We start from the raw sequence: 23228 nt of genomic DNA, 5'->3' as shown, positions 1-23228 counted from the left end.
TCTCAAATTATACTGCATTAAACCAGTAAAGTTACAACTTACAAGGCTCATAATTCGTATCTGGATCCGTTCCAGTCAGGCTTCAGGCCTGGGTACAGCACGGAAACGGCATTGGTCGCGTTGGTTGATGATCTCTGGAGGGCTCGGGACAGGGGTTGTTCCTCTGTCCTAGTCCTATTAGACCTCTCAGCGGCTTTTGATACCATCGACCATAGTATCATGCTGCACCGGCTAGAGGAATTAGGGGTGGGGAGCACCGTCCTACGGTGATTCTCCTCCTTTCTCTCTGACCGGTCACAGTCTGTGTTGACAGGGGGGCAGAGGTCGACCCCGAGGCCCCTTGTATGTGGGGTGCCACAAGGGTCGGTCTTCTCGCCTCTTCTGTTCAACATTTATGTGAAGCCGCTGGGTGAGATCATCCGTGGTTTCGGGGTGAAGTACCATCAGTACGCTGATGATACTCACCTGTACATCTCCACCCCGGACCACTGTACATCTCCACTCCCGGTGCCTGGAGGCCGTGCGGATCTGGATGGGGAGAAACAGACTCAGGCTCAACCCATCCAAGACCGAGTGGCTGTGGTTTCCGACATCCTGATATAGTCAGTTGGTGCCATCACTGACTATTGGGGGTGAGTCATTGGCCCCTACGGAGAGGGTTCGCAACTTGGGTGTCCTCCTGGACTCACGGCTGTCTTTGGAAGAGCACATGACGGCTGTGGCCAGGGGAACTTTTTATCAGGTCCGCCTGATTCACCAGTTGCGTCCCTTTCTGGATCGGGACTCGTTAAATAGGGTCACTCATGCTCTCATTACTTCCCGCCTGGACTACTGCAATGCTCTCTACATAGGGCTCCCCTTGAGGAGCACCCAGAGGCTCCAGCTGGTCCAGAATGCGGCCGCGCGGGTGGTTATGAGAGCGATGTGGCACTCCCATGTGACCCCCCCTCCTGCGTGAGCTGCACTGGCTCCTGGTGGTCTTCTGGGTGGGCTTCAAGGTTTTGGTTACCACCTTTAGAGCACTCCATGGCATCGGATTGGGGTATTTACGAGACCGCCTTCTGCTACCAATAGCCTCTCACCAACCAGTACGCTCCGATAGAGAGGGGCTTCTCAGGGTGCCGTCAGCCAAACTGTGTCAACTGGCGGCCCCCAGGGGGAGAGCCTTCTCTGTGGGGGCACCTACCATCTGGAACGAGCTCCCCCCAGAGATACGGAGAATCCCGGACCTGCGCACGTTTCGTCGTGCTCTCAAAACTTTTTTATTTCAGCAGGCTGGCCTGGCCTAACTCTCCTCTTTTAAATTTTTAATTTGTGTGATTTTATAAATTGGGTGTTTTAATCTGTGTTTCGGCCAAAATATTTAATAATTTTAAGGGATTTTTTTAAATATTTGTATTATCTGTATTTTATCTTGGCTGTTCACCGCCCTGAGTCCTTCGGGAGTAGGGCGGTATAGAAATTTGATTAATAAATAAATAAATAATAAATAAATAAATAATTCTAATTACTGAGGCTGTCTAAGAAGTTCATATAATGCTGGCATATATTTTTGCCCATGGGCACATTAATACAATATGAGAAAGATGAAGTGTTTTAAAAATGCAGAAAAGAGAATGAGAGCAAGAGAGATTGAGACAGTGAGTGCCTCTGATCTTGCTTTGCCACTAGAATAATTCAATTCAAATATCAGGAATGCTGCAAAGTAAAAATATATTTTGAAAAAACCGTATTCAGAGGTCTTATATGTGTGAATGGAGAAACAATTATTTCACTTGCAGATGATTGCAGAACAGCAACACTGAAGTAGAAGCACCTTGTGAAATTGTGTGATACATAGGCGTTGATGGGCTATATGTCTCATGCTTTGGCAAGTATATAAATTTAATACAGGTACTGCTTGACTTACAACAGTTCATTTAGTGACCTTTTGAAGTTATAATGGCACTGAAAAAAGTGACTTATGACCATTTTCCACACAACCTTTGTAGCATCTCTGTGGTCACATGATCAAAATTCAGATGCTTGGCAACTGACTCATATTTATGATAGTTGCAGTGTCCTGGGATCATGTGATCACCTTTTTGTGACCTTCTGACAAGCAATGTCAATGGGGAAGCCAGATTCACTTATTACCTGTGTTACTAATTTGAAAAAGGAAGTGATTCATTTAAGAACTATGGCAAGACAGGTTGTAAAATGAGGCGCTTAGCAACATAAGTTTTGGGCTCAATAGTTGTTGCAAGCTGAGGTCTACTTAATGTGTTTTTTGTAAAAAATATTTAAAATATGTTGACTGCTATAGCTCTCTGGAGAGATAGCAGCTGGCAGAACCTAACTGATCTTGGCTGTTTTTTTAAAAACAAACTTTAAACAAATTGGATGCAAGACCACAAGGAAATCCTGGGACTGGTACTACCTGGGAAGTATAAAATAAACTAAAAATTTAAGGACAAAGCATTGATAAACTCCATGTGAATTGGGTCTAAGTACCCTTTGGGTTTGTCACTGTTAGGATGCACATAAAACTCTGGAACATGTTCAGGGAATACGCTTTCATTAGGTCTACAAAATAGAATCAAATTTTATCATACAAGAGAGTAATCACAGTCACAGAACAGAGATGTGCAAGGTGTTTAAGCCACATCTGCCTTGGGTTGCAATCTTGAAAGGGTATTGGAAGGATGCTAATGCTTTTCTTTCAATGGTGACACATTCAGATGAAGCTATGTTTTATTTTGAGGATAGCACTAGGCTCATCCTTCCTTTTCCCCTGCAAAACAATTGGCTCATTTTTGGCTTATTACATGGTACTATCAGAGACAAATTTTTTCAACAAGCAGACAATACCCAATTTTTTCATGGTGATGCCACCATCGTATTTGGAATGCCTGCCTGCTGCAATTTAAGACAATTCAATTCCCTTAGGCTTTTCACATTCAGAAGCAGATTTCATGGAAATTTAACTCAATTTTGGAAGTATAATTGAACTAACAGTCTGTTTTCTCAGACAGGATGTCCCCTGCTTCATATTATGCAGGGCTGGACAGATGCCAAAACATATTTAAATTTTATTTGAAAGAATGCCTGGCTTTTTCCAAATGTAATATGTATGCATGAATTGTTGTAGACTAGGGAGAAACATTTGATATGATTTATTTACTTTTCTATCTTTTATCAGTATTCACTGTGGTAGAAGTATAAGCAAGAGGTGAAAATATGTAGCAGAATGTAAACCAGTTAAAAACTACTGCTTTTGTGTGTGTGTGTGTGTGTGTGTGTGTGTGTGTGTGTGTTGCAGATTTGTGTGGGGCTGCCTCTTTGTAAGCTAATGATTATTCTTTTACAGAAAGATATTGTCAAAAACCTGAGTTGTTTCCCGTTTCTTACAGTCATGTTTTTGAAATTTTGTATCATTATAATCCTACAACGATAAAATAATTTGCGCGATATTCCCCCAATAAAACAAACACAATAAAATAAATATACCACTTTTAAGAATTACACCTTACTCTTCATATCACAGAGTTTCTTAGGTTCTTTCCAATTGCCCATTAGAGCTCTCATAGGTCAAATGAGGAGAAAAACTCAAGAGTAAATTTTGATATTTCTCCCACTTTCATTGCACAAACCAGATTATGCTTTTTTTTTAAAAAAAGGAATTGTGACCCGTTTCAGTTGCTCTTAGAAGAACCACTTTATGGGATTTCTGGCTGGTTGTAGAGTATGGAATGTCATTATGAATTATATTTAAAAGCTGATGAAACAACAATACCTGAGATATGTAAACAAGCCAATTGATCCCACTTTTTGAATTATACCTGTAGAAGCTAATTTATTTATTTAGCATATGGCATTGGTACATGAAAGCCAGGAGTCTACAGTGTTATTACAGAGTAGATGTTGGCTGCCTAAGATTACTAGTTGTTCAGTTCACACTTGCATACTATCCGGGATGCACCACAGTGGGTGAACTAGGTCCACACACAAAGCAGGTAAAGATGTTGTGGGGGAATGTCAGCATCATCTGGGGCTTTTTCTCTGCCAGTTTTCATCTTGTATTTGGGCCAGTCCAGCACCAGTTGGTTTATTGCTTCTGCCATTAGTCCTACTAAAAAGGTACCGATTTATCTACTTGCATTTATATGCTTTTGAACTGCTAGGTTGGCAGAAGCTGAGACGAGTGACAGGAGCTCACTCCATCACTCAGTGCTAAGGTTCGAACTGCTGGAATGCAGAGCGCTGACCTTCTCTGGTTGACAATTCCAGCGGCTTTAAGCTACTGAGCCAACGAGCGTCTTTGTAGATGCCAATGTGTATAGTGAAAAGAATACTGCATTTGGGCGACCCGAGATTTAATATTTCTAAAAATAAATCCATTGCTTCTCAGTGTTATATGTGTAGGCATTAACTGATTAAATGGTTTGAACTTAGTTTTTATCAGCTATAGCCACCCTAGAATTAGGGTGGCTACACTTTGAAATATATCAGGAGGCAGGGACCCCATCTATTCCTCTTAGACTAGGATAAATTATTTGAGAAATCATAATCTAAGATCTCTCCCATCCAGTAATGATGTTGCATCAACCCAATAAAATTAAAAAAATGTATGAAGAAACATAGTTTCACAGAAATATAGCTTATCAGTTGGATTTTTGTAAAAGTTTTTTTTTTTAGTTACTAGTAAAGTAACTGAACAACAAAACAGTGCCTTCATCAGATCATAGGTTTCAGATCAGTCTTGATATCGCATTGAATGTTACCAAGATCTAAAACTGTTTAACTTGAACCACCCAGCAGGGGCAGTTAGTGTGATTTTTCTAGATCAAATGATAAAAAGTCACGTTCCTGATATTAGACACACTAACAGTTTCTGCACAGACTGTGCATAATTTGGGGCTTTGCCTGGGAGGGATTATATGCTTTTGCCAAACTGTATTAAATATAGCAGTATAGATCATGTGGAAGCTTTCTCATAAATATTTTTATTTGAAAAGCATAAGAGTTACAGCTCTCTGTAAATTATAAGTAGGCTTAGCAGAATGAAAGGAAGTCCTGCAGAAAATCTTGACTAGCACATCCATCACATCACAGACAAAAGATATCATAAGAAACATAAACAGGATAAATACTCTTCTCCTTGAAAGGGAAAAACATTAGAAAGGCAAGACATTAAAGTAAGACTGTTTATCAACATTCAACAATGATTGGTCAGGAGAGAAGTAATCTTATCAAACTGGCAGGTTTTGGATATTTATTTTTGCTGAGGAATATGCATCCTACTATCATCCAGATATTTTGGATTTCAATTATTATCAACCTCAGCCAATGATAAAAATTGTAATGCAAAAACAGCTGCAGGGTATCAGGTTGCTGACTCATGGCCAACCCATAAAAGTAGACTTCCTTTCTTGAATTTAGAATTGGATTTGAGAAGAGAAGGCAGTTAAAGTGTATTTTTTTGCTAAGAAAACCAATGTTCCCAACCACTGATTTTAATTAAATACAGAGATAAAGGAGTCTTTCTTTGACTTAAATGGTTTTCTGATAATGATAGCCTTATTCCAGTGTTAATGGTCCCATAAACAACAATGTCAAATCAAGGATGTCCAAGTAGCTTTACCCTGATAACACATATAACAAGTAATCATTCTCCTGACGTGCTTCTCCTGAAATGCTTTTGTGAGCAATTTAATATATCACAGAATGTGGACCATGAACAACTATTCTCACTGTGGATAAATATCAGATTGTGAACCCAAGTGATATGGTTACACTGTCCCCTAAAAGCCCATAAAACTGTAATTATGCTTATACTATGTAAATTTGTTATGGTAGGGAAAGGGAATGAGGGATGTTATAGAGCTGGTTTGGTGCAAAAGTTCTTGTGAGTTTAGAATTCACCCTTATGCATGGACAACATCTATTTTGCCCAAATCAGAACCACTGTGTAACAATTTAAAGTAGCATATTTAAATTGATTGACAATGAGAACAATTAATCAGTGGAATGGCTTGCCTTCAGAATTTGTGGGCACTCAACCAGAGAAGGTTTTAAGAACAGATTGGACAGCTATTTGTCAGGAATGATATAAGGTCTCAAGTAGAACACCTCCAAGATCCCTTCAAACTCTGCTATTCTGGTTTTCTGATATTCTGTTAAATTGTGCTGGGATGGTCTCTAAGTTCATAGACATACAATGAGCACACATTTATTGAAATTCCTTGGAAACCTTTATGTGTTTATTTGTGAATGCTCTGACTTTGGCATTCCATTTATTGTATCATCAACACTGTATATTGTGATTTTTTTTAAATAAAAAAGGTTAATAAACTAACAAATCAATCTTATTTAAACAATGCAGTGAGATATTCTTCACTGTACCAAACAGCAGATGACAAAGAGTGCACTAGGATAAGAAACAGAAAGAAATGTTTAGCTGTGAGGCAAGAATTGTTACTGAAATGTCCTACATAATGTGCTGGAGAGAGCTGCCATATTTCTTTAATGACAAAAATATTATGGGAATAATTCTGCATTATTCAAATCCCACACATTCACTAACAATATAAATAATAGCATGCAGATATCTACGGATGGAATCATTCATTAGGCCCAAGTTTTTAATCTATTTTAAGATTTTCCTTGAAAGTAGTATACCTTTCCATGTGTGAGCTTGTTAATGGAATACTTGCTTTGCAAATAAAACCATGTATCTTAAAGAAAATCACATTTACTTTTTAATCAATTATTTCAGTTATTGGTGATACATTTCAGTGTTTTAACTATTTTTATCCTATAAATCCTTATTTCCAAAACAGGAAATAATGACTTTTTCCAGCAAGTATTTCAAATAACCCAGCAGGTTTCTACAATATTAAAAATGAATTAAACCTGTTGATGAGTTTACATTCTACTCTGACAAATTGCTTCAAGAAGTGTACCAACACTGACTCCTGTAATTGGAACCTGCATGATTTATGAATTTAGTGCCTGACTGCTCCTAAAGTGAAGGCAATTTATTATTATTTATCTTCTAGTGGGAAAAGTGGTAGCATCTTTATCTTAACTTATTCTTGTAATATAGCTAATTAACCTTTGCCTTTTATAGACAGTAGGAACCAAAGTTGAGAGAAATTTCACTGTGGCACAGAATGACAAATTATAAGCTATATACTCACCTTAAGGCTATGCTTTACAGCATATCATTAAGGCACATTTGGCAAGGTAGGCTGATGTTAGCAAGTTACAACTTAAACTATATATTTTACATCATAATATGGCTGAAAGGTTGATACAGAAACAATTGGTATGGTGTCTGTATGCTCTTTGTGCCAGAAATGAATAAATAAATAAATGTATTTGTAATTGATACTTCATTCTAGAAATAAGCTTCTGGGCAAAATACTGATTTTGCAAGACAAGCAAGTAATGTTTTGATGCCATTTAGATAGTTTTTTTCATAAACATTTATAATGAAAACTATTGAAAACATACTTCTTCTGTTCCAGTTCACTTATAACATTAACTCATCATCACTAATATATATAAGTTTTGGTGTATTCGGGTCTTTTCCCGTGTAAGATTGAAGTATCTTGGCGACGTTTCGACAAGGTCTCACTCGTCGGGCTGGTGTCTTCGGCTTCATGCTTGTGTGAGGAAAGCGTGATCAGAGCTGCTGTTTCTCTATAAATACTGGTGGGGAGGTGTGGGGTGCTGGCTTTGTTGCTGTGAGCGGGTTGGTTGCCTGTGTTGCTACATCATGATTAGTTGATGGAGTTGATGTTTGCAGATTAGTCAGCTGTTTCATAACATCCTGTGTGGCTGAGGTCCTTGATGTGTGCCCATTAGTCTTTTGTGTTTTAACGACCTGGGTAATGGGCTATGTGTTAACATCCTGAGTTCTAGTATTGTGATATCCTGAGTTTTTTGATGTAATGTCCTGAGCAGATGGCTGTGATGCCACATCCCGGGCTTTGGTTTGGCTACGAGTTTGAGGTCTTGCCATGTGTTCATGGTGTGTGTCAGTTTGCTTTGTGTGAAGATCAGAGGGGGGTGCAGCAGCTGGTGATGCTGCCGTGGTCTGGCTTCTGGATGGTGGTTGTATTTCGTCTATGAGATGGGTTTGGGTTTGACTCTGGTGAGGATGATTGGTGGTGGTGTCATGTGTTATCTTGGGTCCGGTGTTATCTTGGGTCATGTGTTATCTTGGGTCTGGTGTCCGACTAATCTGCAAACATCAACTCCATCAACTAATCAGGATGTAGCAACACAGGCAACCAACCTGCTCACAGCAACAAAGCCAGCACCCCACACCTCCCCACAAGTATTTATAGAGAAACGGCAGCTCCGATCACACTTTCCTCGCACAAGCATGAAGCTGAAGACACCAAGAATTTGTGTTGGGACACATTACATGGCTTCTTCTACTGTTCTTTCCTTATTTAATTCCTATTGTTTGCAAAGTTTGATTGTATGTGTTTGAATGAATTTTCCTCAAATGCATAGGTAAGAAAATGAAATTTCCTGGGTTGTAAAGTCAACAATGCATACATCCCTTATGGACATGCAATTTAAAAGACTTTTATGCCACATACATGCATACTTAGATACACATATATGCATGTTTTGCATTTAAATAGAGATGAAACTAGTATAACTATAACTTTTAAGAGGTTCTCTTATTATATCAAATTGTAGATTTTAATGGCCAATAGGCTATATAAGGCAAGTTAGACATCATCGGGTTGTTTAAATTTCCCCTTCTGAAAATACAACTTTCTATGCTTTTGATGAATCTCATTTTGGAAATCCCCCTTTACTTTCCTTGGAAGCTGCTGACAGACTGACAGATAGACAGACAGACATTTTTGATCACATCTTTTGGGAGTTCTGGTAGCGCAGTGATTAGAATGCAATATCACAGGCAATTTTGCCCATAGTCTGGAGTTTGATCTTGATGGGGCTGGATATTGACTCAGCATTCTAGCTTTCTAAGTTTGATAAAATGAGGACCTAGATTGTTGGGGACAATATTCATTGTAAACTGCCCAGACAGTGCTATAAAGCAGTGGTGGGTTTAAATTTTTCTTACTACCGGTTCTGTGGGTGTGGCTTGATGGGCGTGGCATGCCTTGATGGGCGTGGCATGGTGGGCATGGCAGATGAAGGATACTGTAAAAATCTCCATTCCCTCCCCACTCCAGGGGAAGGATACTGTAAAATCCCCATTTCCTCCTGATCACCTGGGACTCGGGAGGCAGAGAATAGATGGGGACGGGGCCAGTCAGAGGTGGTATTTACCGGTTCTCCGGACTACTCAAAATTTCCGCTACTGGTTCTCCAGAACTGATGAGAACTTAAACCCACCTCTGCTGTAAAGCACTACAAGTCTAAGTATTACTGCTCTTGTTACCTTTTGAGATATTTCAGTTACTACTGTTTAACTTTTCCCATAATATTTATTCAAATTTTATTTCAAAAACATTATTGGGAAATTTAGGACACTTGTAGTATTCCTATAATATTAAGTTTACAATTGCTACTTTAAGGTTTTTTGTATTTTCATCTAGCCATCAAAATAGAATGCCTACTTTGCATAATTCATGAGTTTTCAACATCTCTATAAAAATCATATTCTAAACCCTTTTTTGTAACCCTTTTTTAATGTGAATAGTGTGTTTAAAATAGATTTCTAATTGCAGAAATGTGTAGTTTCATTTTACATGCAATATAATTTGAGCCTGAGAAAGCTTCATTTACATGCTGTGAAAAAGGGACGCAAAAAAATTGATTAGATTTTCAGTATATAACAAGGATAAAATTTGTTAGATCTGACCTGAAGATAAATCCAATATGCTGCAAAATTCATTAGTTTTAAAATGATCACTAAATTAATTTCTGCATCACCGAAACAACAAAAAGGCACACATGACCCAGTATCTGACATAATTACGTTACGTCGAGAAACAAAGTACGTAAATAGACTCAATTCTGTATGGTTATAGACATTAGGTAGGCAAATGATTTTTTCCTTTGTTTGATTTCTCCACCTAAGACAGAGGTGGGGAATTGTGGCCCTTTTATGACTATGGATTTCAGTTCACAGAATTCTGTAAGTTGAAGTGCACAAGTCATAAAAGAACCATAGTTTCCCATCTCTGACCTAAGAAATGAAAATGAAAACCCTATATAAAGATTTTTTCATATGATTGTATATGCAGCTATATATAAGAAAAATACAATGGGAAGTAAAAAGCAAAAGAATTGTAAAACAGAAAGGGTGGAGACAGCCTTGGAAAATTGTATCTATTCTGTGACCAATTATTGTCTTTTTTCCACATAGGTTTGTTCTTACTTAAATGATTATGGGCAGGCAATATGAAAAATCTTACAAACTTTGTACCTTTTTAAAATTAATTAAGATACTGGATTTGAACTTGCCTGTATGAATATTATTGATAAATAGTTTTATTTAATTTTTTTTATCTCGCTTTCCCCTTTTAATGAATATATTTTTGTATTAACATATTGCATTTTCTAATAATTTTCTTTGTTGTAAATTGTAAGGGTCTGATATCATATAAAGTAATATAAAATAAAACTGAAGATGGTTTAAACAGATAACTATTTAGTTTCAAGAATGTATGTATCTATGTATGTACCGTGTTTCCCCGAAAATAAGACCCTGTCTTATATTTTTTTGAACCCTGAAATAAGCACTTGGACTTATTGCCATGCGCTCAAAAGCCTGACTGGGCTTATGATCAGGGGTTGTCTTATTTTGGAGGAAACAGGGTATGTATGTATGGAATGGAATGGAATGGAATGGAATAACAAAGTTGGAAGGGAACTTCTAGTCCAACCCCCTGCTTAGGCAGGAAACCCTATAGCATTTCAGACAAATGGTTATCCAATCTCTTTTTAAAAACTTCCAGTGTTGGAGCATTTACAACTTCTGGAGGCAAGTTGTTCCACTGATTAATTGTTCTAACTGTCATGAAATTTCTCATTAGTTCTGATAGTGATAGGATACACATATCCTATCAGTAACAAGCATGTGCTATTAATGGATGAGTTATTTTAGAGTAGAGATTTCCAACTTTTTGGGATCGATGGGTATATTTGAGAACATTGTTAAGTACTTCCACAAAATAACTATTAGCAGGCTTGTTCATTGACAAATAGCTAACATGCATAGATAGATGCAGTGTAGGCTAGTCTGAAAAATTAGAAAACAGAACAAGCTGATGGCAAGCTGCTTTTGTAACTGTTCACATGAAAATATTATGGATGTAGTAGATTTCTCTGAGTCTGGAATATGAATGAACAGTTACATAACACTGCAGAACAAGACCATGTGGATAATAAATAGCTAGCTCCCCTTTAAATCAAGACATTTTGTGAGAATCTAACCTTTTTGGTTGCTGTTAGGAGGCTTGACAGTGGACAATCCATGCCATCCCCAGGGCTGAGCTTTATTTGAGGGAGGGTTGGCTTATTGGCTGGATTGAAGTAATGGTAGTTTCTTCTACCACTTATTAAGTGGCACAATGAATATATTTGCATGCCTATGTTTTGCCTGTCAATTTGAGATCCCATGATAGATGATTAGCATACTATTTCAAACTATTGAAAACACAGGCCTATAAAATATTATTATATTATTAAATTTGAATCTGTAGGGTCAAATTAAATGTTACTTGAAGATGTATCTAATAGGTAAAGGTACTGCTATAGATCAAGATCTTGTATTTGTTACTTTAACACACTATGCCAATGAAAAGAAATGGATCAATTATCAGTTATAGACAGAAACGCAGATCTCATCTGGATGTAAAGCAAAGATTTGAGTTCTCCATCCAAAGGATTAGATTCCTTATATTTGTCCTTGAATAAATTTAAATTTAAATTTAAATAAATTTAAATTTAGTCTTAGTCCTAGGGAGGTCACTGTTCCTTAGATAGGCGGGTGTGAATCCCTTCTTTTGAAATGGGACCCTGGAGTTCAGTCAGGGCTGTTGGTCACGTACCTCTCCCCCAGCTGCGTGGCCTCAGCCCTGCCCGCACTGGTTGTGGGAGATTTCAACCTGCTGTCGGCTGGTGAGACATCGGAGTTGGTGCGGGAGTTCATGGCCTCCATGACGGCCATGGACCTAACTCAGATTGTACAGGGCCCAACTCATATTGGAGGACACACACTCAACCTGATTTTTCTCTCTGGACAGTAGATAAATGATCGTGGGGAGGGGACTTTATCCATCGACCCTCTGTCATGGACCAATCATTCCCTCCTCAGGCTGGACTTTCCTACCGCCATCCCCCGCTGCAGGGGTGCGGAGCCGGTAAGAGGGTTGCGCCCCAGGCGCCTGATGGAACCCGAAAGGTTCCTGAGAGAGCTTGGGTCATTTCCCGCCCCCTTAGCCCAAGATTCATCTGAGGCCCTTGTGGCAGCCTGGGAACGGGCTGCGATAGGGGCCCTGGATCGAATTGCGCCTTTGCGGCCTCTGATCCGACGCAGATCCTGGGCGGCTCCATGGTTTACCGCAGAGCTCAGGGAAATGAAGCATCGGAAAAGGTGCCTGGAGGGTGGTTGGAGGTCCTCCCGATCCAAATCTGACCAAACACAACTAAGAACCTATATTAGGTCTTATCTTGTGGCGATGGAAGTGGTGAAATGTAATTATTTCGCCACTCTCATTGCATCTGCAGAAAACCGTCCAGAAGCCCTGTTTAGAGTGACCTGCTCTCTCCTTAATCAGGGAGCGAGGGAGGACCCCTTGCAGGGCCGAGCTGAGGATTTTGCACAGTTTCTGCAAGATAAAATCGCTCAGATCCGGACCGGGTTGGACTCTGACTGGACAGAGTCCGCTGAGGAGACTGGGGCTAGTCTTGATGGGAACACCTGGGTTGAGTTTGAGCCTGTTTCGCTGGATGACGTGGACAGGATTATGGGTAGGCTGGGGTCCTCCACATGTTTATTGGACCCTTGTCCCTCCTGCCTTGTTTCTGCAGCCAGACAGGTGACTGGAGACTGGATCCAGGCTGTTGCCAACACTTCGTTAAGGGAAGGGGTCTTCCCTGCTGCACTCAAAGAGGCGGTGGTTCGACCCCTCCTTAAGAAGCCTAGCCTGGATCCTGACATTCTTAACAACTATTTTCCAGTCTCCAACTTTCGGTTTTTAGCGAAGGTTGTTGAGTCCGTGGTAGCGCAGCAATTCCCTCAATTCCTGGAGGAAACAGACTACCTCGATCCTTACCAATCTGGTTTCAGGCGCGGTCACAGCACGGAAACGGCATTGGTCGCCCTAGTAAATGATCTCTGGCAGGCCAGGGATGGGGGTTGTTACTCCATCCTGGTCCTTCTTGACCTCTCAGCGGCTTTCAATACCATCGACCATGGTATCCTGCTGCAGCGACTTAGCGGGATAGGGATAGGAGGCATTGTTTTACAGTGGTTCTCCTCCTATCTCTCTGGTCGTCTGCAGTTTGTTTGGGCGGGGGGTCAGGGATCCTCCCAGAGGCCTCTCACTTGTGGGGTGCCTCAGGGATCGGTTCTCTCCCCTCTGCTCTTTAACATCTATATGAAACCGCTGGGTGAGATCATTCATGGTTTTGGGGTGAGGTATCATCAATATGCTGATGATACCCAGCTTTACATCTCCACCCTTGCCCACCCTAGGGATGCCCTTTCTGTGATGTCCCACTGCCTGGAAGCGGTGCGGGTTTGGATAGGGAGGAACAGACTCAGACTCAACCCTTCCAAGACTGAGTGGCTGTGGATGCCAGCATCTCAGGATCTGGAAGTTCCATCTTTAGTGAGTGGGGGAGAGACTCTTACTCCCTCTGACAGGGTCCGCAACTTGAGTGTGCTCCTGGATTCTTGGCTGTCCTTGGATGACCATCTGACAGCTGTAACCAGGGGGGCCTTCGCACAGGTGCGTCTTGTGCGCCAGTTGCACCCTTTTCTAGACCGGGATGCCCTCGCCACAGTCACTCATGGCCTCGTTACCTCTAGGTTGGACTACTGTAACACCCTTTACATGGGGCTGCCCTTGGGATGCGTCCAGAGGCTCCAGCTAGTCCAGAATGCAGCCATGCGGGTAATTACGGGGGTTTCTCGATACTCCCGTGTAACACCTCTCCTGCGTGAGCTGCACTGGCTGCCGGTGGTGTTCCGGATTCGTTTCAAGGTGCTGGTACTTACCTATAAAGCCCTTCATGGCTTAGGCCTGGGGTACTTGCAGGACCATCTCCTGCCGCTCTCCCATTGTCTAGTGCGCTCTCACAGAGTGGGCCTCTTCAGGGTGCCATTGGCCAAACAATGTCGGCTGACGGCCCCCAGGAGGAGAGCGTTCTCTGTGGGAGCCCCAACCCTCTGGAATGGATTGCCCACCGAGCTCAGGACAGCACCCAACCTCCTTTCCTTCCGTCGCGAGCTGAAGACGTGGCTCTTTCGTCAACTCAACTGATCCGTTTTGGGTGTACATTGTTATAATTTTAAATTGTTTTAAATGGGCTGTTGATTTTAATTTTATTGTGATTGTATTGGAAATTGTCATTTTTGTAAGCCGCCTTGAGTCCCTTGGGAGAAAGGCGGCATATAAATTGCAATAATAAATAATAAATAAATAAATAAATAAATTAAAATACAACTTTTTAAAAAAACTACATCTGTACTCCCTTTCATTTGGACTAAAAGTTTGAAGATTCCTGTTCTCCATCTGAATTTGCCTGTTGTAGCAAATCACTTTATCTTTCATTCAGAGACAAAGCATATTAGCTTTGGATTATATTAGCTAATGGAGTCCAGGTGTTCAATTTAATTAAAGATTAAACAAGTAATTTATATCCAATGGGACGTTTTTTGCTTGTAGAGAAAATTTTCATCAACAGTAGTAAATAGTTTCTGTAAGTAGCAGGGCATGATTTGTTTTGAGCTTTCATTTAATGTACTTTAATTAAATGTAAGACATGAATGTATTTACTGCTAAAATGGAACTCTCTGGACCTATTTCAAAATGGATCTATTCAGGGCTACTAGTAATAATAATTCAGAAGCCACTAGATGGCAATAAAGACATGCAGAAAATAATTTTCTTTTTTTTACCATCTGGGACTTGATTGTCTGTAGTTGGAGCTTTAGTCCATCTTCAACTGGAAAGATTTTAACATATTTTCAAAACAATGCTCATGTGAAGAAACTCTCGATTATTAGCCTTCAGGATCTCAGATTCTTTTACAAAGCTGGACAAGTAGGATCTGGAAATATTTCCTTGTTGACCTAATTTAGAATTGCTAATTGTATTATAGTTTGAGAGGAATGGAATGAGCTTGTTTTAAGGTTAACTGAGTCACTAGATATTCAAAAAGAGGTATATTATATATACAAAGTTGATTTTTATGAATTAATCCAGACAGTTCCCCAAGAAAATATATTACGGATACTTATTATTTACTAAATTATGGAACATTACAAGTCTCTGACTCAAGGAAGCACAGTATCTTTTGTTCCATGCTGATTAATATAATAAAAATTGAACTGTCTTAAATTCTTCTGCTTGTAGAGGTAAACCCATATACAGATGATTGTGCTATATGGATTAGAAATAAGGAAATGGACATTGTTTGACCAAGTTAAATTAAGTTTTAATTAATGGCTCAGTTTTCATGGAATAGATTGGGAACACATTTAAAAAAAAATTCATATGTAGATGTTTCAAAATTTAATAACTCTACAAGAAGTAGGAAGAAGTCTGTGTATGTTATTTGCTGCCAAAAAGGCCAATGTAGTCCTAGGCTGCATCAACAGAGGAACAGTATCAAGACCATGTGAAGTATTAGCATTGCTATATACTGCACTTGGAATATTGCATCCAATTTTGATCATCATGATATAAAAATATTGAAATTCTAAAAAGAATACAGAGAAGAACAACAAAGATGATTAGAGTACTAGAGGCTAAAAGCTATGATGAACGTTTGCAAGAGCTGGGTACGTCTAGTCTAACGAAGAGCAGGACTACTGGTGACATGATAGCAATCTTCCAATATTTGAGGGGCTGTCATACAGAAGTGGGTGACAACCTATTCTTCAAAGCACCTGGGAGCAAGACATGAAGTAATGGGTGGAAATTTACCAAGACATACCCAGTTTAGAACTAAGAAGAAATTTCCTGACAGTGAGAACAATTAATCGGTGGAATAAATTGCCTTCAGAAGTACTGGATACACCAACAGTGAAGCTTTTATTATTAATTAATTAATTAATTAATTAATTAATTAATTAATTAATTAAATTTTTATACCGCCCTTCTCCCGAAGAACTCAGGGCGGTGCACAGCCAAAGATAAAAACAAATACATATATAAAATTTAAAAACCATTTAAAAACATATTAAATAATTTGGCCCCAACCATTAAAACAAACAACCCATTAAAATTAATGTTTAGGCCAACCCAGCTTGTTGGAACAGTAACGTCTTGAGGGCACGGTGAAAGGTGCGCAGGTCAGGGATCATCCATATCTCCGGGAGCAATTCATTCCAGAGAGCGAGTGCCCTCACACAGAAGGCTCTTCCCCTGGGTGTTGCCAGTCGGCATTGTTTGACCGACAGTACCCTGAGGAGTCCCTCTCTGTGGGAGCGCACTGGCCGGTGGGAGGCTATCAGTAGCAGAAGGCGATCTCGTAAATACCCAGGTCCTAAGCCATGGAGCGCTTTAAAGATGGTAAGCAACATGGTTTTGAAGAAGATAGGACAGTTCAGAATGATATAAGGGTTTCCTGCTTGAGCAGGGGACTAAAGGATCTCCAACGTCACTTCCAACTCTGTTATTCTGAATTCATTCTCAGGTGTTTCAAAATTGGGAATTTCCAAATAATTATAGGAAAGCACTTTTCTTCCTTTTGTAGGGATCCATCTGATGCTGTATATGATTTGTACAGACATGAAAGGAAGACAGATTTTGCAAGGCATTCAAAATGTGGCTCTATCAACTACCCTGGGCCCAGTATTCATGGTTAACTTGAAACTAGATGTTATGAATGTCCTTGGCAGCTATTTTATGTTAATAAAGTTTTTTTCTAAATTTTTGCTTGTTTTATCTGTTATTTACTTTTTAATTGTCAGCTGCCCAGAGTCATTATATGAAATGAATAGCTATATACATTAATAATAAATAAATATCTTGGCCTTTAGAATCTAAAACCATTAGAGTATATATCAGCACTGGAGTCAATAATATTCAAGCTATATTGACTTCAAGGAACATAGTTGAATTTGAGGGCAGCTTTTTGTTCCTATTTTAGAATTTGTAGGACTTCCACTTTCTGAGTGGCTTTCAGTTATGTTGTAAGTCAATAACAATGTTTTAGCTATGAAGGTATTTCGGATGGTCATTTGAAAGAACAGTAATTATTAGGGAAGTAGGGATATAAAAAACAATCTAATGAATATTATTTGGTTTCAAATCAGATACTTGCAATGATTGTTTTACAATAATTTTTGTTGGGTTCCAGGACACATAGGTATTATGGGAAATGAAAAAAGAGATTATACAGCTAGGGAGAATTTGTTTGCTTCTGATGTGGCTGTTCCTTTACTTTTAACTCCTTTGGAAATCAAATGCGGACTTAAACGGGGGTTCAGAAATAAATAACAGACAGTGGGAAAATAGACATGCTGAAAGACACTTTATTTCTGTGCTGATTTGGATGTTTTTTTGGGGGCGGGTTGATTGTCAGGATCAGGTGAAGCACATTCGTCTTTTCAGAGCCATTCTAGGTTTATTATACGTTAAGGTTGAGTCTCTAGAGAGGGGAAGAGGTACAATGGAACTATATGATGATGCTTGTGGAGCAGAAAAAAACCCCCTCATTCATATTCTTTGATACTCCTAGTGTTATAATAATGATAAAATAATGACTTTCTAACTTGTGTATTTGAATTCTTTCTTACCTACTGATATACTAGCTACTTTGCCATTCTTGAGGACAATTTGATGGCATTCCAGGATTGATGATTTTTTGGGAGATTAATAGAATGTAAAGATTGTTTTGATAAATGAAAATAACAGCAGTAAACTGGTGATGAAGTTTGCTTTGCTTTGCTTTGCTATTTCTCTCAGGAAAAAGATGAGCTTAAATGTGCCGTTTCCCACACCTACATCTCAAACTGTGTTAAATAAGGAGATTTGCCAAGGGAGCATACTCAAACAAACAAAATCCTTTGTGAAATGAGGAATCAGAATGCAAGTTTCTGGCCAAATGCAGGGGTAATCCCAATTCCTCTGACTTGTACTACATACTCAGGCATAACATCTGAATAGAAGTCTTCTAGATACAACACCAAGCTTCACTATCAGGATTTTACATGCCACTCTGCTTAATATTAGCTTGTGCAGAACCAACAATGTCTTGGAACTGTTTGTATATCTACTTTGTTGACATTGCCCAGGAAGTCAGCAATTCTACTTAAATTAAAAGAATTGAATGTAGGAGGAAGAATGTGTCATCTCTATCTTCATAAGGCAGAATCTGGTCCCCTGCTGTGTTTCCAATATGCTCCCCACTTTCTTCTACATATTTCTTCCCCTTTTCTTCACAAAACAGCAGCTTCATTTCATATCCATTTTTTTTCATACGCTTTCACATCTTCCCACTCACAGATACACACAAATGCAACTCTACATTATTTTCTTCTGCTGATAATGGATTTCTCTGGTGACAGCAAGTGCTGCCAAATATGTGGGTAACATTAAGTTCAAACTCAATTCTTCACCTTTATCATGATGCACAACTTGCTCAGTAGAAAAACTAAAAAAAGCAATTTTGTGTCCATAATAAAATAACTTGCTTATTCCCCCGCCCTCTTCTATATATAAGACCTTGCAGTTTATTCACAATACCTTGCATGAAAATTTCCAAAAGTGGTCTTGGGAGCTAAGAAATGACTTTACTATTAAGAAAGGAGGTTGATATAAAAAAGATACTCTTCTGGAAAAATGTATGTTTATAAATAAGATTTCGCTAACTGCTGTCCTTTAGTGCTGGTCATAACACAACATTGGTTACTTAGATGGAAATGGTTGGACATTGATCAGACAGCAGAGTAATACATATAAAATTCCAGCAGCCAGCCTTCTGTATACACTGAAATGGAATTGGATAAAACTGGAATAAATACTTCTGTAAGATAACTTTATGTGACAATGTAGAAAAATATGCCACCATCTCTGTCCCTCTAGTGTTACATGAACAATACTTTGAGAAAGAAGAACTATTTTATATCTGCCTACCAGAACTGCTAAAGGCAAGACATTAAACCAACCCAGTCAAAAATCCCTATGCTACATTGGCACTATAATTCAATTACCGGTAACTATATTTTAAAACTAAACATTTCCCCACATTCTTGATTGTGTTTTCAGTACTGCAATGTATTGAAGCATTCAAACAAAGCACTGGGTCTAATTTCTGGGCTGCTCTTGATAAGCACAGGTGAGGAATACATAGGAACAGAGGTGATGTATATCCAATCTATTCAAAACTCACATTGCTGATTTAGCTGTCATATTGCATATACATTTCATTGCTGCATATTAACAATAACTCACATACTCTTAAGAACAAGAAACCATTAGGCATTGCTGTGCAGTGCTTCAGCTTTTAATTGTAAGACATGTTTTGTAATGTGTGGGAGTGCAAACTCAACATGTCCAGCTTTAATGAGGCGCAGACTGGTGTTGTATTTATGTTCTGGAGCACCTCTTTGAATTGAATTGGAAGCTTGCATGGCCCCATTACTAAAAAGCATATCAGGTACATTTACTACTATATGCTTCCTGCCATCAACTTACCTGATAAGCCTCCCACGTCCATCTTCTTCAGATTCTTTGCTTCTAAAATGACAACAGTCAGCTTGCCAGCAGTAGGCACATAGCGGAGAGAGAAACAGATGTCACCCAGCTTCTCTTGCTGCAACAAAGCAAAGGGAACTGTAAGTAGATATATATCAGTATATTGCTTAAAACCAAAGGTTAACACATTTATTTTCTAAAACACTCTTGTAAAATAGTGACCTCTATGTTAATCTGTTAAGAAAACAAGGTATTTCAACATACATGAATTGCTTTGTTATAGCCTGAATCTGAATAACTAGAAAAAAAATCTGCTCTTATTTCTTACCAGTTCCTGTTAAAAACACTGGTAAATTCAACATTCCATTTTTCAGGTTTTGTAAGTGGAGTCTTTCCCACTTCTGTAACAATGAGAAAACAAATCTGGAAAATACCTGCAAATATACATTTATTTAATTAAAAGCAACTGTTAAAATTTTAATCTCTTTGCAGATGAAATTGGTGTATTACATTTTTAAAGTTTATAAACATGGAAGATTTTGTATGTAAAAAAGATCTCAATATTAATCCTGCTCAAATATCATCTTTGAATTGAACTTAGAAATAAGGTTCTGTGCCCAACTCAGTTTCAGGTAACACAAAATTATCTTCAACACATTAGACCATTGTTTCTCACCCTTGGCAACCTTAATATGTTTGAATTTCAGCTCCCAGACTCCCCAGCCAGCCAACTGAACTAGACATAATCCTATTGATCTAGATCTTAATGTTTATAATAGGGCTAAGATCTGAGTAATAATTTGAATTGTGGCATGTATTTTCATTAAATTTAATATTACAGAAATATTAATCAGACATTTTCATTAAACTTAATATTACAGAAATATTAATCAGTTCTTCCAATAATACTGAACTGAGGTTATATCTAAAAGCTAGACAATTTGAGAATCAGGTATTACATCTAGATCTTCAATTTTATTTTATTTTCACCTTTCAATGACTGTAGTTATTTTGTCTCTCACATTTGTTTCTAATATATTAAATATACTAATTCCATAGCAATTTCTAATAGAAAAATGCAGTCATGACTTCTCAGTATGGCAGCTGATGCCTGAGTCATTTCAAATTTGTATTTTTCTGCATCCACAAATGTGTTAATTGTTAGCTCACTGCTTGCTGCTGTAAATTATTAGCGACCCTTTTAGCACAAATATTAGATTAGTTGCGATAGTCATCAGCACATCATTAGTTTTGTTGTCAGAAAACAGTGAACTGTACTGAGCCTTGTTATGTTCTGAAATAAACTGAACAGTTTTGAAAGATAAAATATCAGTCATAATTTAGCAAACAACACAAGTGTTGTCCAAATAGACAGAATGACCTGTTCCAAATGTCAACATGAGTTCAGAGGTCAACTAAATATATGAGAATTTTCTATGGTTATGATGAACAACATTGCATTACTAAAGGCATTCAGCACACAAAGGTTAAGCAGCCATTGCAAAATGACAAAAACTTTCTATTAAATGCAAAAATGAGTATATCTGAGGCTGGAATGATAAGAACAAGAGCAGACTTCATGCTGCTCAGTAATGATCATTAGAAAGAGTGCTGCTGTGATCTTAGATCTATGCTATTTTAGTGGGGTAAGAATATTACTTAAAAAAAACCCCTACAGAATCAGGTTATGCTTAAACAACTCTAACTAGGCATTTAGGCCTCTGATCTTTCTTTGACAGATAGCTCTCATTAAATACACTCATTATGAAGTGTAGTATGATTACACAATTACCTTGGGGAATATAATAAACCTCCTTGAAGACAATCTTTTGTATGCTAGAAGACAACACAAAAGGACAGATAGGAGTCTTCAATATCTTAAGGTAAGGGTGTGCCAGTAACCATTGAATCATGTGTCACCTCCTAAGGACAGTTCTCTGTTTCTGTCTAATTTTGCCTAATAGGTTTAAGTACAGCCAGGTTGTACATTATCACTGATCTTAATCATAAATACAAGCCGCCAACAAAGCCTGCTTAGCTGGACTCTCATTTCCATACTTTTCAGGTATCAGCTAAGACTGGATTATCTCATTGGATATACAATCGTGCACTCTCATAAATGGCTACTGTTTGGGACTTCTTATGGAAAATGGCAGATTGAAGAGATTGCTTAAAGTGGCAGCCCACACCCACCTATGTTTTGGGGGCACAGGCAGATTTTCTGGAGCAGAAGAATTCTTTGGATATAAAGAAAAATCCAAAAAATTGACCCACAAGTGACCTGCAAGTCCTCCAGACAGCCAGTGCTTGCAAGAGATAAATCAAGAGAACATAGACAATAGAAAAATATAGAAAACAACCATCATGTGTACAGTATTTTGTTTTTTTGTAGTGGGGCTTCCTGAAAATATTATTTTTGCCTGAAAACCAAAATTAGAAACGATTTAGCACACTCACAATTAGGAAACATATTCTTTAGTACCAGCCCTCTTCAAATCAGTACTTTCTGAATTCTTAAGTACTGTATTCCGTGAATATTTAAATGTTCATAATCACTGCTTTGCTACCTTGCAAATGCCCCCTGTGGTTGGAATTCCACCCTGCATTTCAGATTTTCCTATTGCATTTTATGAGCACAACCAAAAGAAGATGCAAACTCCTACTGCTTATGTTGCTTTATCAAGTACCAATCACAGCTATAGAACTTTCTAAATAAAACTTCTTCATGAGAAGAAAGTTCAAATGTGAAGAACCCACACAGATCATTTGGCTATCTAGTAGAAATTTGTTTCAATGTATTCTATGCACACATTCATAATTTTTTTTTTTAAAAAAAATGTGCTGTTGTCCCTACCCTGGTGATATATTGAAGGGCCTTAAAGACCTGGTCTTCACCACGGCCTTTGGAGAGAATAACTGATGCTCTGTTCTTTCTTTCTGTTCCCCTCTGGGTTAGTTTTATTTACCATTGTTGTTCTTGTGTTGTATTTGTTTTTTCTGTGGTTCTTTATTGTAAATGTTTTAACAAGTGTAAGCAGCCCCAAGTCATTGGGAGTTGGATGACATATAAATTTAATAAATTATTATTAAATATTATCAAATTGAGTGCTTAGAACTCAATGCTATATCTGTTTATATAATCTGTTCAAATTATGTGGTGGTTAATATTCTGATATAAAGTCATGTACTTGTGGTTTTCAATGATAATTGAAAATTCCTGCCAGATTAAGGAACAGAGAAGCATCTCTCTAGGGGTGATTATTTCACAGAGGTATGTTATTGTTATTATGATTAACTTTCATTTTCAGATATAATTTAGTTTAGCCAATTGCTGGGATCACTGGATGAAAACTTCCACCTGGTGTTAGAATT

At 38.4% G+C, this 23228-nt stretch overlaps 1 protein-coding gene across 2 annotated transcripts in view; it reads right to left on the bottom strand.

Annotated features, from left to right (window-relative positions):
• SYT1 (synaptotagmin 1) overlaps positions 1-23228 on the bottom strand; it is a 261651-nt gene that overhangs the window by 35509 nt on the left and 202914 nt on the right. For both annotated transcript variants that reach the window (XM_070946722.1, XM_070946723.1), the window contains exon 8: positions 19857-19974. In XM_070946722.1, coding sequence (XP_070802823.1) covers positions 19857-19974 — 118 coding nt within the window. The remainder of the gene's footprint in view (positions 1-19856; positions 19975-23228) is intronic.

The sequence above is a fragment of the Pituophis catenifer genome, unplaced genomic scaffold (genome assembly GCF_029215685.1).
Source record: "Pituophis catenifer annectens isolate HBS135680 unplaced genomic scaffold, rPitCat1.0.hap2 SCAF_7, whole genome shotgun sequence".
NCBI classification, from domain to species: Eukaryota; Metazoa; Chordata; class Lepidosauria; order Squamata; family Colubridae; genus Pituophis; species Pituophis catenifer.
The sequence above is the reverse complement of the archived record's forward strand: the minus strand, read 5'-3'. Positions and strand labels throughout refer to the sequence as shown.